Source organism: Besnoitia besnoiti (genome assembly GCF_002563875.1).
Source record: "Besnoitia besnoiti strain Bb-Ger1 chromosome Unknown contig00014, whole genome shotgun sequence".
Lineage (NCBI taxonomy): Eukaryota > Apicomplexa > Conoidasida > Eucoccidiorida > Sarcocystidae > Besnoitia > Besnoitia besnoiti.
The window spans coordinates 204,043-217,023 of record NW_021703916.1 but is presented as its reverse complement, the minus strand read 5'-3'; the positions used below and the strand labels follow the sequence as shown (position 1 = coordinate 217,023).

Below are 12,981 nucleotides of genomic sequence, written 5' to 3'. Positions count from 1 at the left end.
GTGCTGAATCCTTCGTCCCTTTCGTGTCGATTCTACTGCTCCTTCTCTTCCGGCCTCGCAACTATGTGCGGCCCTAGCTCCCCTGTCTCTCTCTGCCTCCGCGTCTTCTCGCTTCCTCGTTTTTTCTATCGGCGCAGTCTGTCTCCGCTGAGGCGCGTCAGAGAACCATGAAGGCCTCCGCGCTGGAGCGAAAGCCGCGAGGAGGGAGCGTCAGCTCCGCAGAGACACGCGGAAGGGCGGCAGCCGAAAACAGACAAGTCAGGGGAAACACGCGAATGGCGACAGAAACGCGACTCCAGGGGGCCACGCAGCTAGCGGCGTGAGGGCGGCCGAAAGGAATCCCGAGCGGGGTTGTTTCCGCATACGTCTAGACCGTTTGCCGGCGCGGTCTGCAGCCGGGAAGCAGTTAAATTTGAACTTCTCCTGTGGAATTTTGGGTCCTCTTGACAAAGCCAGAGTCCACGCGAACGCTGGCGCTGCTTGACAGACGTCAGAAAGAAATCAGCTGTCCAGTCGATTACGCACACGTTGCACGTATAAACAACAGACACATATATATACACATATATATATATATTCATACTTGTATAGGCACACCACGCTGCATGCGCCTCCTGCGACACGTGCATATATATATATATATATATATGCTTATGCATATGTATTATACGGGCATACATGCAGCGCCTGACAGAAGGCGGGCCGATGCGGACTCGCAGAAAAGGATCTCCCGCTTGAAGCTGTCTTCAGGCAGGGGCGAGGGAGGCGAGCCGCGTGAGGAAGGAGGCGTATGATGCCTCTGATTTCTTTTTCGCAAGTTGGCGCTCCGCTGCAGACCAACCAAAAGAAGTGAAAATGTCTTCCATCTCGTTGTCGGAGGCGGAATCGCTGTCTTTCGTGCTCAAGACGTTCTCCGCCTTGTCTTCGGCCTCACTTCCTCCCTCTGCTGCCGCCGGCGGCGCCTCGTTCGCTTGAGCGTTGTCGCCCTCGAGGCGTTCGTCCTGTCCTTCTTCAGCGCCTTCCGCCTCCTCCGCAGCGGAGTCGCGTGCTTCTCCTCGCGCGTCTTGCGGGCGATTTTTTCGTTTTTTTCCCCCGATTTTCGCCTTTTTTCCGCTCCACGATGCGGAGGCCGCCAAGAACTCCACCGCGACCTCCTCCAGCAGCTCCGGCGGGATCTCAGGCTCCATCCACGCCGCGGCGTTCGCGTCAGCGCTCTCGCTCTTCACCCCTGCGGGCTCCACGCCCAGACCGAGGAGTCCCGCAAGCGCCTCATCCTCTGTCTCCTCTCCCCCCTGGCGGCCGACGCCGCCTCGCCGCACGAGGCACGACATGCCGGGGGCACGCTCCAGGGTCCGCCGCGGCTCTCGCAAGGCGAAAATCGGGTGCGAAGTGTCGTAGAGATGCGCCAGCAGGCTCTCCGAGAAACGCCGCGGAAACGGGCTTATCGGCAGGTTCCGCGCCGCGGCTTCTTCCTGAGGCAAGAGGAAAAGAGACAACTCACAGACACGTCAACGCATCGCGCACGAGGCGACGCGAGGGACAAAGAAAGCGCAGAGGGCCGCAAACGAGGCAATGACGCCAAACCTCTGAGCGAATGCCGCATGCGAGGCGACGACGCACCCCTTTGGGAAAATTGAAGAAAAACTTTACAAATCAAAAATTCCACCGGCTGCCCAGAGGCCATGGAACGGCGCTGGAATGCAACCGAGCTGCATGCGCGTCTTTTCGCCGATTCTCTTTTCTCTTTTCACGCGCTCGCTTCTGTTGTCTCACCGCTTCCTCAATCCATCGCGCCTCCGCTTGGTTCCATTCAACCTCGACCGCCATCAAGTCCTGAGAAAAAGGCAAAAACGATTCTTTGCGTTGCAATTTAGAGTACCTCGTGTGAATTGCATTCCAATCGTATTACACATCTTCTATCCCATCTCTTCTGCGCATGCGCGGACGCTCTGGTCTCAGGGGGCTTACGCGCGTCGCCCCTTTCTCATCCGCCGGCTCCTGTTTTCGTTCTGGCCTCTTCGCCGCTCCATGAGGACTGCAGCGGCGTGGCTCGACGCAGACGCCATGTCGAGGGAGGGTTCCAGGCATCCATGAAAACATGAAGTCAATACTCGGCTTCATCCTCGCAAGAGAGCGAGAAGAGGCAGTGAGGACGACGCACAGACGCGAGGTTCGAAAGGGTTCCCGCCCCGAAAGCCACACGAGAAGAAAGGACGCGAGAAAAGCGAACGAGGCGGAGAAAAGAAGGAAGGAATCCCAAAAAGAGAAGGGACCGCGGCGAACGCGAAGAATGCATCACGCGCGAGATGAGGAGCTGATTCAACGGGACGAGATGCAGATGAGGAAACGTGAAAGGAATGAGCCTTGAGAGAGAAACGAAGTAGACTATGCAAGACGCGGGACCAGCACCGCAGATGCCGCAGAGGTAGAAGAGGAAAAATGAACACGAGAGAGAAGGAGAGAGAAAGAATTACAAGCATGGTGGCAAGGTTCAAACCAGCCCGGAAGGAGAGCTCACCGCAAAGGCTTGGTGGAAGGCGGCTCGAACACTGGCGATGTTGAAGGCGTTTTTCCCGAGATCTACGTCTGGAGTCTGAAAAATGAACATTGGTTTAATAACAAAGGCAATCCAGTGGTACGGACACACACATTTGTGCGCATGTCTTTTTCCCCCTGCGTCGCTTCTGCGTCCACTGCGCTCCTCTGCGGACACAGCTGCGACTTCCGTTTCGCCTTCTCCTTTCGTGCTTCAGCATCTCGCATCGCCTCCGCTTCTCCGCGCTCTGTCCCCCCTCTTGTCTCTCTCTTCTTCCGCCTGTCTGGAGTCGCTCTCTCTTCACTGCCAGCGGATTCCCGCGCGCATAGCCCGATCCTTTCTTCCGCGCATCGCCCGCTTCCTCCTGCCCGTGCCGCTTCTTTTTCCTCTTTCGCTTCTTCCTCACTCACCGTCGGGCTCTCCATGCAGAGGAGCTCGCGCCTGTCGCCCCAGAGGTCGGGGCGGATGTTTTTCAGGAAGGTGTGACCGAGGCCTCGCACGCTGCGAAGAAAACCGCATCGCACCCGAAATGGAGAGCGCAAAGACCTTTACAGGTGTGTGTGTCTTCTTGATGGAAATGCCGCCAGCCGCTGCCGCGGCGGCCCGCAGGCTGCAGGCGACAGCCAGAAGGCATCGGGTCTGCCGGCGAAACGCCCAAAACGTGATGATCCCCCCTCGGAGCGGCCCCCCCCCCCCCCCCCCCGGTCGAGCGTACCATCCGCCCCAGTCTTTGTAGTTCCAGTGGCGACTCCAGAAGAAGAGGAAGTCGAGAAGAAGGTGCGACAGGAGAAGGTCGCGCTGGAGGGTGGGGTCGTGGGCCGCAGGCCACGTCTTGAGGAACAGGACCGCCATCGTGAACAGCAAGTAGCTGCCGGCCCCGCCTCGGTACGTCTCAGAAAGATTACGCTGCAGACACGGGCGCAACGCACTCGCAAGACGTCTGACCAGTAGCCTCGAATTCGGCGCGATCATCTCTCAGCCAGGATTATTTACCAGCTTTTCTAAACGTATATACTACGAGTTGGCACCACACTCGGAGACCTCAGCCTCTCTCTCTCTCTTGCGCGCGCGAGGGGTTCTCAGAGAGACTAGCCCTCGAGAGGCGACCCCTGTCTCCAGATGCAGGGCGACAGGATGAGCGAGACGCCGAGGCGAAAGTCGGAAACCACACGCCGCGAAGTCGCGCGCGCCTGGAACGCGTCCCAGCAGACTCCGAGATACAGACATACAGACAGACACACAGCGCACACACAGAGAGATGAACCTGAAAAGCTGATGCGCTCAGAGTCGCGCGCCCGTTGGCCTCCTGACGCCTCTCCCTGCGCAGAGCGACGGCAGGCCGGCGCGGAGGCGAGCGATTTACCATTTTGAGAAGCAGTTTGACGAGAAGGAGAAGGGGCCGCAGGAGGGGAAACTTGAGAAGCTGCAGAGGAGCCACCAGGCAGCGCAGAGACAGAGAGGAACAGAGAGCGAGCAAGCTAAACGAGAGTCAGAAAGCGACCAGTCGGGGGCACGTACACACGCCTCTCGAGCCAAAACAGCGCGTGCACGAGCTGCGTCTCTCGAGACAGGATCAGACGCACGCAGAGCGGAACCCCAGCACGCCACGTTACCTATAGCGTTCTTTAATGCGTCTACAAGGTAAACTTACATCGACACACACATATTTACACGCGCATACAGATAAATATACACATACAAGTACATATATATATATATATATATGTATATATGCTTGCGTACAGGCTCCTCTGCATGCCTGGTGCGTCTGCGTGGTACCGCGCGCCCGGGACGCGCGTGCATGCATATCCGCACGCATGTATGCATGCAAATTTGCAGCTTTTTGACATGCACTCGCAGTCGGCGCACCATTTGCCGAACGAAGGCGGTAGTCTCCAGGCTGCTGATCTGATTGACGGTGACGTCGACGGGGACCCCGGTTTCGGCGTCGATGTACTTCACAATGGGGACTCTGGCGGTCGCGACGAGCTCGAGGGCCTGCGCGACGTCGAGACTCTGCAACGTGGTGGCGAGCAGCGTCAGCTGCGCGACACTCTCGCTGTGGCGGCGCGCGGCCTCCGCGGAAAGCGTCGCGAGGAACGCCGTCTTAGCGTCGTCGCGCGGGCGCTTCGCGTCGACCCGAGCCCCAGCCTGCGCAGCGGCGTGTGGCGCGGCCTGTGGAGGCGTCTGGAAGGGCGAGGCCGCCGGCAGAACTAGGCACACGTCTACATCTGCTCCCGGCAGCCCCAAGTTCGTCGCGAAACTCCCGAAACACCTGCAGCGAAGACGCAGACCGCGCACCCGAACGCGATGTGCGAAAGACGGAGCGAAAAAGGGAGAGAGGAGGTCGCAGAGGCGACAAAGTGGGGAGGGGGGGGAGGGGGGAAAGCGGCGGGCAGGCAGCTCGCGAAAGGAGACGTGACCAGCGACTGGAAACGAAAGCGAACGCGTACCGGCATGAACAGCCAGGGAAGCAGAGCGAGGCCGCGAACCGGAGGCGAGCGACGGCCTTGAGCATCTTGTATTCCTCGACCTGCAAAGAGCGAAACACAACCTCCCCAATGAAGGAACAAACGTCCGAAATACCCTAGTCTCCTCTTGACGCGCACTCGACATCATACCGCGCACACAGGACGCGCCGCATGCACACGCACATGCAGTATACTCTCAAAAACACATGCAGAGACACTCATACCGAGTCGCAGTAGTTCGTATTCACCACCTCTTTCTGTAGCCCTTCAGCTGCGTGCCCATACGCACGCGTCTCGCGGCTTTGCTGCTGCACCATCAGCCTTCTCTTCTGTGCGAGGCGCGCACCGCGGTGGGTTGGATGTATTTGAGCAAGTCGCAGATCTCCTTGTGCAGAGACACGTGGAAGGAGGGCGGCGTCGGGAGGCGCGCATGGCCTCTGTCTCTTCGTGATCGGTGCCGGTCTCCTCTGTCTCGCTCGTCGCCTCTCCAGTTGCGTCCTGCCGTGGTTGTTGTCTCGCTGAGGCACGCAGCAGGCACTCGAAACCACGGCGCGAGGGAAGCGGCGACCTCCTCACGGTCTGCCTGCGCATTGGAGGCGTTCCGCGTCGCGCTCTGCGTCGCTCTCTTCTCCTTTTCAAACGCCAGGAACTCTTCTTTCTGCGACGCACCTCGCGCGGCTGCAGTCGCTGGCACCGCCGCGGCAGCCGCGTTTCCCTCACGCGCTCCGTCCCGCTCGTGGCGCTCGTCGCCCTGCTGACTCGGATTCTCTGCTGCGGAGGAAGACAGCTCGCCGGCGTCTGCGTCAGCGGGAGTGGCCTGAGACTCCTTCTGCTTCTCCTCCGCTCGCATCTCGCTGAAGGCCACGAGCTTTTTCTGAGAGCCAGAATCACACACACAGCGAAAATCGCAGAAATGAAAACCGCAAAGATGAAGATGTAGCAAGCTTCGGCATAGACTCGATGGCCTTCCGCCGGCACGCACGCTCCAAGTGTTGCAGGGCGAAACGCTGCGCTTTGCATCTGCACGGTGTAAACTGCCGGCATCTCTTTCTTTCTCTCTTTCTTCCTTCCTTTCGGTGTCGCCTGTCGCACACGCCGCTTGGCTTCCGGCTCGCGGTGATTCGCGTCCTTCCTGAGTCACTAACTCGCTTCCCGGCGTCTGCGCATCTTCCTTTACGCGGAAGAAAACTCGCCTTTCACGCAGAGTGCCGCGCCCGCGAGACAAGTCCACGAACTGACAAGAGAGATTCTCGCGCGAGGCTGTTCGCCGGTGTCCGTCTGCATTTGTCGCTGCGGCCGCTGAACAAGCGAGAAAGCACCTACCTTGAACACTTGGTTCAGCTCGCGCTGCTTCCGGTGTCGCTCCTCATCGACCAGCAGGTAGGCATCGGCTCCTTGTAGCCAGCTCTTCCCGGAGACTGCCGCAGGCGAGCACACCCCCGAGGGCGCCACACAGGAAGCAGATGCAGCTGCAGAGGAAGAAGAGCAGGGAGCGAGAGAGGGCGAACATGAGGCAGGCGAAGGAGCCGACGCCGCGCAAGACGGCGACGGAAACTCTGAGGATTGGGGAGGAAGATGAGCGCCGACAGGCGAACAGGGCGACTCAGGAGGCGCGTCCCCCTCCATGGTGCGTCTCTTTACAGGATATCCTTGAACGCCGGGTAGGCCTCGCCCGCCTGAAGCGCCGCGCCTGCGATTAGCCCGCACCTCGCCCCGTGAGTCGACCCTTCTTGCGCTTTCTAGGAGGACAAAGGCAGGTGGGGGAGGTGCTGACTGCCTCAAAGCGAGCTGCCTGCGCGGAAGCGAAGGAGCGAGCGGTGACTTGACGGCCGCCACCCGACAGACTGGTGGCGAGCCTTTAGAGTTTTACGTCGAGAGGCGGACGAACTCAGGAGGAGCTGTGCCGAGCTGAGAAGGAAAAAGCGAAAGATTGGGACGTTTGCCTCACGCAGAGGCTTTGAAGGAGGTGGAGGGCTCACGCCCCGCCGCGTTCTCTGCCTGGTTGTCTGGGATACGGAGGTTCGCGGCAGCGGCGAGCCCGCGCACAGTGAGACGCTCTGAGCAGATAGACACACGCGACAGTAGGATAAGTCTGGAGAATCCGAAGTTTTCTAATGAAAAGGCGGCGGAAAAGGAGACTGCGGACCGACACAAGACGCGTGCGATGAACACGCGGCGGTGCGCTGCAGCGTACGAACAGCTCGAGGCAAGAACTGGAATCGGCCGGATTGGGTCAGAAAAGGAGATAGAATGAGGAGATTGACAGGGCAGGAAAGGAAGAAGAGAGACGTTGGCTTGTTTCGGCGTGTAAGCTAGCTACTTGGTTCATCGGAACACGCACATTCCTGGTATCGCGCTCGCATGCAGATACGGTGACAGCGCGTGCATGCGACGTGGCGCGCACACGCCTCTTGAGAAAGCCTCAGATTGTCGAGATCAATGGCAAAAATTCTCAACGCTAAGTATGCATTCGTACGCTAGCGTACTCATTGTTAGCTTCACGCGCGCTAGCAAGCAGACTGCAGGCCGGCATACCATCTAGTGCCCGTTTCAATAGTGTGTTCAACCCGCACGTCCGTTGCATTGAAGCCCTGCATGTTCGACGTACACGTATGCGCATTTACACGGAACCCGGGTTGTACGAACTCTCTGCTCGCGGCCGTCCGAAAACATCCATGCCTTGTCGCGCGGCATCTTCTTCGTAGTGAACAGGTCGGGCATCGTTGTCGTAGCATGGAAAGCGTGACTAGAATCAACTGGAGGCGGGCCACGGATGATGCACGTCGCAGTTCAACTCGAAGAATTGAACCTTGCATGCACGTCTTCTTCAGCTCAGATCCTCCCAGATTCCAGGTCGTGAAGGCCGTGACAGCCTGCCCGTAAAGTACGTTCGATGGCATAAACACTGTTCGCCGCAGGGCGACACCGAATTTAAGCTCCCGAAAGTAACGGTACGAGCTGGAAACAAAGGACTTCTTAACTGAAACTGAGGACTGAGGTTGGTGGAAACCGTACAGGGATCAGTTATGTCCACCTGTGCATTTATGTTGAGACTCTCGGATATAAATTTTAGACGCTAGCTTCCCGGGCAAGGAGCGATTGAGAACGGGCTCACTGCTGAGTTCGTCTTCGTGGCTTGTACTAAAGGGCGTTGAACTGAGAAATGGGAGGTTTCTCGGTTCATTAAGGCGACCCCGGCTGCTTCGGCGGCCGCCAGCCGCGCCGTCTATCCCTCAATTTGGTCGTCTCTGATATCTCACGATCCACCTGTTTTTGCCTCGGGCATTATCAGCGTCCTTCCATCGCCTGCCGTTCGGGGGAAGTCGTGGACGTACACGCAGACACACAATTTACTCCTCACGCTGCAGCGCCGTCGTGAGCACGGACAGATACGCTAGAAAAGTGCTCTTCACGCCGTTTTGCGTCGGGTGCAAAAAAAGGAGATGACAGAGAATTTGAATTTGAGGCGAGCCTGTTTCGGCACTCTTTGCTGGCGTCTGTCCGCCGATCGCGTACAGAGAATCGGACGGGAATGCACGCGATACGTTCACCACACTCCCGTGACTCGTTCTGCGCCGACACCTGGGAATGAGAGCCGGCAGCGCTGCCTTGCCTTCGCTGGGCAGCGTCGACAGTGGAACACCGCATCAAACCTGGGTTACGCCCGTGCAGCACTTTCCTTCGAACAGAATTTGACAAGAGACGGAGCTTGCTGCAAGTGTGGAGTTGGTTTGCGTCTCCCGCCAACTCAGAGTTCCGGTGGCATTCAGAGCCTGTACGCCGGCGTCAAACCAGAGGTGTGGGCGGCCAGTAAAAAGACTTGCCGAATTCGACTGTGTAGTATTTTGGGCCGAGGCTACCGACAGTCTTTGGAGGGGGACTCAGCCTCTGGGCAGGACTCTCTTCTGCACCGGTCTTCAACTACTGGATTAAAGTTGTCGGGGGCGGGTCTGCTCACGCAAAATGAAATCGCAGTGTCAGCCAGTCCTGTGCACACCGCCTGGCGCCCGGTCTTCTATTCCGTCACCTGTTCACATGACCTAAACCAGTTCGGAAAACAGCACTAGCGTTCCTCTGTGTGTTCGCTTTTGACGCAATTCATCCAGCGGCTCCTGGAGCTCTATTACACACGCACGGCAGCCGATGAATACTGTACGCGTTACACGTGGAGTGCGCCAAACTCTTGTCATCCGTCCCCCTAGTCTACCGGCCGGAAGGAGCAGCGGGCTTTTTTTGTGAAACGGCCCGCTGCGGCCGCTGCTTTCGTTTAGCTGGAACATTTGCTTCGCCGAGCTTCCCGCTACTTGAAACCCAGCATTCAGCGTAGACTCGAGGCCACACGCCTTCCATGAACAGTGTCGTTTCGGGGGGGGCCTGCACGAACGCGCACGAGCTGTGTCATTGCCCAAGCGCAGATGAAGCGCCGTCAAGGTGTTGGCGTACCATGGCACGATGGCTGGACCCAATCCGCATTCGAGAAAGTCATATCAGAGCGTGCGCACATGCATTCAGAGCGTGGGCGACGACGACCTGCGAGAGTCCGCGGTGGCCAGAGACGATACAGACGATTCCGGCGAGGACGACGTTCCCGAAGTCTCGTCGCGCGGGCTGCGGCTGCTGTTGCGACGGCCAAACCGAGGGCTGCCTCGACGGAGCGTGATGGTCGCCGTACAGAGACCTGTTTCCTTCGCTTCTGGGCTCTCTTCTCGCGTCAAGAAGGGCAGGAACAGCAGCCGAGCGTCGTTCTCGGTGGCCACGCTGAGTATAACTCTGATGGCCGTGGAGCCGCAAGCGAAGGCTTAGGCCTTGGCTTGCGGCTCGTCCGACGCTCCGCCGCGGCGGCGGCTGGTGAGGGAACTGCGCAGGACTTTCGTCGGGAGCTCCGAGTTCCGCCCTTTGAATCATAAGGTTGAACGCGCACGGGAGCTCACGCGGCTATATCTGCGCTGGAGATCCACAAAGGGCCTCAAAGCCGACCGACGGGTCACTGAGCTCTACCGGAACGTAGCCAAGAACGTGCGCGGAATCGCAGCTGCAGAAAGCAAGCTGACGACCCCCTGAGAGCGGAGATGAGGAAGGAGCCCCGAAAATTCGATCCTTCCCCAGTTACCGCACTCGAGTTTGGAGGCAAGTCGCCAATCTCGCCTGCGAGACCGATCATGAAGACGGGCCGGCGGAAACAGGCTGCGGCAATCGTGCGGGGGCTGAAGCGGCTGTATGAGGGAAACGCGAAATTCTACAGGCAAGTGAAACTTGAGCAGACAGCCTCGGTGGGCGACGAGTGTAGCCCGATCAGCCGCTGCATGGAGCTTCATTCCGCTCTTTGCACTGCCGCCTCGCGAGCTCTCGACCACGCAGTGGCCCTACTGCCCATACTCAGTATCTTCCACAATTCAGGGGAACTGCACAACTCGATGCAGATTTCAGACAAGCAGTCGAGGCGAGGAACATGGGGTTCTTCCGGCAGTGGCTGACAATCTGTGCCGCGCCGCTCGTGAAGTCCCCGTTGTTGCACGCGCTCGCCAAAGAGGTCGACTTGATTATCAAGATTCAGGAACGACTTGCACTCTTCCCAGAGCGCGATGCCCTTCCTGCGGTACTACAAGTAGGATGGATGGTCAGCGTGCCGACAAACCTGGCGGGCCGCCACGTGGCGCTCGCCGCTGAACCGGAGCTGGCGATTAAGAAGCAAAATCAAGGTATCCGAACGAAGTCGTCGTGAACAGTTCTCTGTGGCTCATGCTAATGGTGCAGGAAACTCTACACGGATTGAATTCACATAGGTATTTACTGCACGTGCAGAGCAAAGAGGAACGGGTGGTTGCGGCACCGTAGCGATCTGGCGCTGCAATCGGAACAGCTCAAGTAATTCGTACTAGGTGTTCGTGGCGTGAAAAGTCGTCACTCGTGCGAGACCGACTTACTGCCTGAATTTTGGGGGAGAAGACGGCGCAGGGCCACTTCGCAAAATGTGAGCGAGCCCTACATCAGTTCGATGGACGCAAAGACGAAGCCGTGGAAAGGGAAGTGAAACAAGGCGAGTCGCCCATGTGGAGTGACGCCAAATGCGCGTCAGTAGCTATTTTCCGTCGTGTGTCACTCCAGGTGTCTGAACCGCAAAGATGGCTGAGAGACCTTGCTATTTTCCGTGCTGAAGAGTCTGCGCCCCGGATCTCAGTTTCTGCAGAAGCCGGGCGGCAGATCGCATGGAAAGGGGAGAGAGCGTTAAGGGATTTGACTCCAGCGCGAATGTATTTCTTCATGTCGTGTTTCGGGGGCGGGGATGTCTCTCGCCGGCGATGGCCACGCCTCCCACTGGTTTAGCTTGTGTTCGTGCTGTTATTGTGTCAGCGACCGGCAATACTGCAAATAAGATTTTTCACATGCTGAAACGCGACTGGCCACCATAATAGACGGGAGGGCCGAACACCCCCATTATATAGCGCGGCAACACGTTGGTCGCACTCGTTTTTCGTACTCTTTCCGCAGGAATACAGTTATCCCCTTGCGTGTGGGCACAGCACGCATATCCAAACAAGCGCCGCGTACCCTCTGACAATGCGAACATACCCTGCGCTTTATATCCTGTAGTGCCGTTTGTAATGAAGCCAACACGATGTTGCAATGGAAGTGAAGGTCGCCGACCCGCACATACCATCGCAGTCAACTGGTCGCCTCGCATGAGAAGTAGCGGAAATCCTGCCGCCACACCGGCTGTGCACCGCAAACCGTCTACCTCAGGGAGAGCGTTGCGACACTCGATCAGACAGTGGACAGCGAAGGCAAGGTTGCCTTTCTCATGCTAACACGTGAACCGTGACATTCTGCGAAGATAAGACGCGTATGGGTGGGAGGTTTGTCCGGGTAGCCTCACACTCCAGCCGCGGCTGCCTGCTTGCGTCCAAGACAGATCGATGTCGTATCCACACCAGTCCGTGCTGGTTCCACATATCGCCTAACGAGTCGCATCACAGTTGATCCTGTGCGCGTTGGCTACCCATCTTTTCACGGCACGCGCGTCGACGCTTGAGCGGCTTCTTTCCAGTGGGCGGAGTTTTTGCCAACGCTCGCATGCCCTCGACAGTCAGTTCTTTATGATTGCAGTACACTCCACCACCCCAATGGACTGCTTAAGACAGCTAAAAGTGTTGGCTTTCATATCCTACTACATTAAGATAGTAGTTGAAAAACGTGTGTCTCAACCAAAGATCTCTGCGATAGATTACGGCACGCGCAAACATGTGCAGAACGCTCAGAACGTATTGCTCATATCCTGCGACCGCATGTGCACAGCCCCTCACTTTTTCACATGCGGACGCACTGGAGTAGCTCAGAATACGGCACGTACCCCGAGTTGGACAAATGCAAGCTTTTAGTCGACGCCTACTTATACGTGCCATGCACGGAGACGCTTGCGGTGAAAATGATGCCCGAGCGGCATGCAGGGCTCTTCCTAGAGAAGACTTCTTCATTCCGTCTCGATTTTTGATCCCCCGCAGTACTGTGAACAGGGGAGACCATACTGCCTATTTGTTTCGTCATCACACAGCTCGGTTGAAGATTTATTTGTCCTGAAATTTTTGGTGCCCGTAGAAGATACCTTCTTCTTTTTAGCTGCGAATCCACCTGTCAACTACGATTTTGCCGGCTCACACGCTCCTGCCCATATAGCGAGCTCAGACACCGTGTTCCTTGGATGAAGAACTGTATGAAGACGGTCCGTTTAAACCAACATGAGCGACAAGAGTTGGCAGATGCTCCGTAAGCCGGCGGGGAGCGCCCCTCGACATGCGCATACGCATAAAACAGCACACTTCTTATCGACCGGTATCGATTCGATGCTGACGAATTCCCAGCCTGTTAGCGCGACGTCAGCCAAACCCTGTAATTCCTGTAGCCAGCGACGCGTGACGATTTGCACTGGGATCAGAGAAGCTGCGAGCTAGAAATAGGTCCCAGCACAACTTCCTACTG

The 12,981-nt window shown here is 57.7% G+C and overlaps 3 protein-coding genes across 3 annotated transcripts; 2 read left to right on the top strand and 1 right to left on the bottom strand.

Annotated features, from left to right (window-relative positions):
- Positions 1 to 746: 746 nt before the first annotated feature.
- On the bottom strand, positions 747 to 6,633 carry BESB_025100 (polynucleotide adenylyltransferase; the record flags this gene model as incomplete). The annotated part of the gene is made up of 10 exons (XM_029361198.1): positions 747 to 1,472; positions 1,774 to 1,833; positions 2,519 to 2,593; positions 2,947 to 3,037; positions 3,252 to 3,442; positions 3,900 to 3,959; positions 4,406 to 4,811; positions 4,990 to 5,069; positions 5,354 to 5,845; positions 6,331 to 6,633. The coding sequence occupies 10 exons, from the start codon at positions 6,631 to 6,633 to the stop codon at positions 747 to 749; spliced, it is 2,484 nt and encodes an 827-aa protein (XP_029215553.1).
- A 2,826-nt stretch (positions 6,634 to 9,459) lies between these two features.
- Positions 9,460 to 9,810, top strand: BESB_025090 (uncharacterized protein; the record flags this gene model as incomplete). The annotated part of the gene is made up of 1 exon (XM_029361197.1): positions 9,460 to 9,810. The coding sequence occupies one exon, from the start codon at positions 9,460 to 9,462 to the stop codon at positions 9,808 to 9,810; it is 351 nt and encodes a 116-aa protein (XP_029215552.1).
- A 266-nt stretch (positions 9,811 to 10,076) lies between these two features.
- On the top strand, positions 10,077 to 10,481 carry BESB_025080 (uncharacterized protein; the record flags this gene model as incomplete). Its single annotated transcript, XM_029361196.1, has 1 exon — positions 10,077 to 10,481. One exon carries the CDS (start codon positions 10,077 to 10,079, stop codon positions 10,479 to 10,481), a length of 405 nt encoding a protein of 134 aa, XP_029215551.1.
- Between the last annotated feature and the right edge of the window lie 2,500 nt (positions 10,482 to 12,981).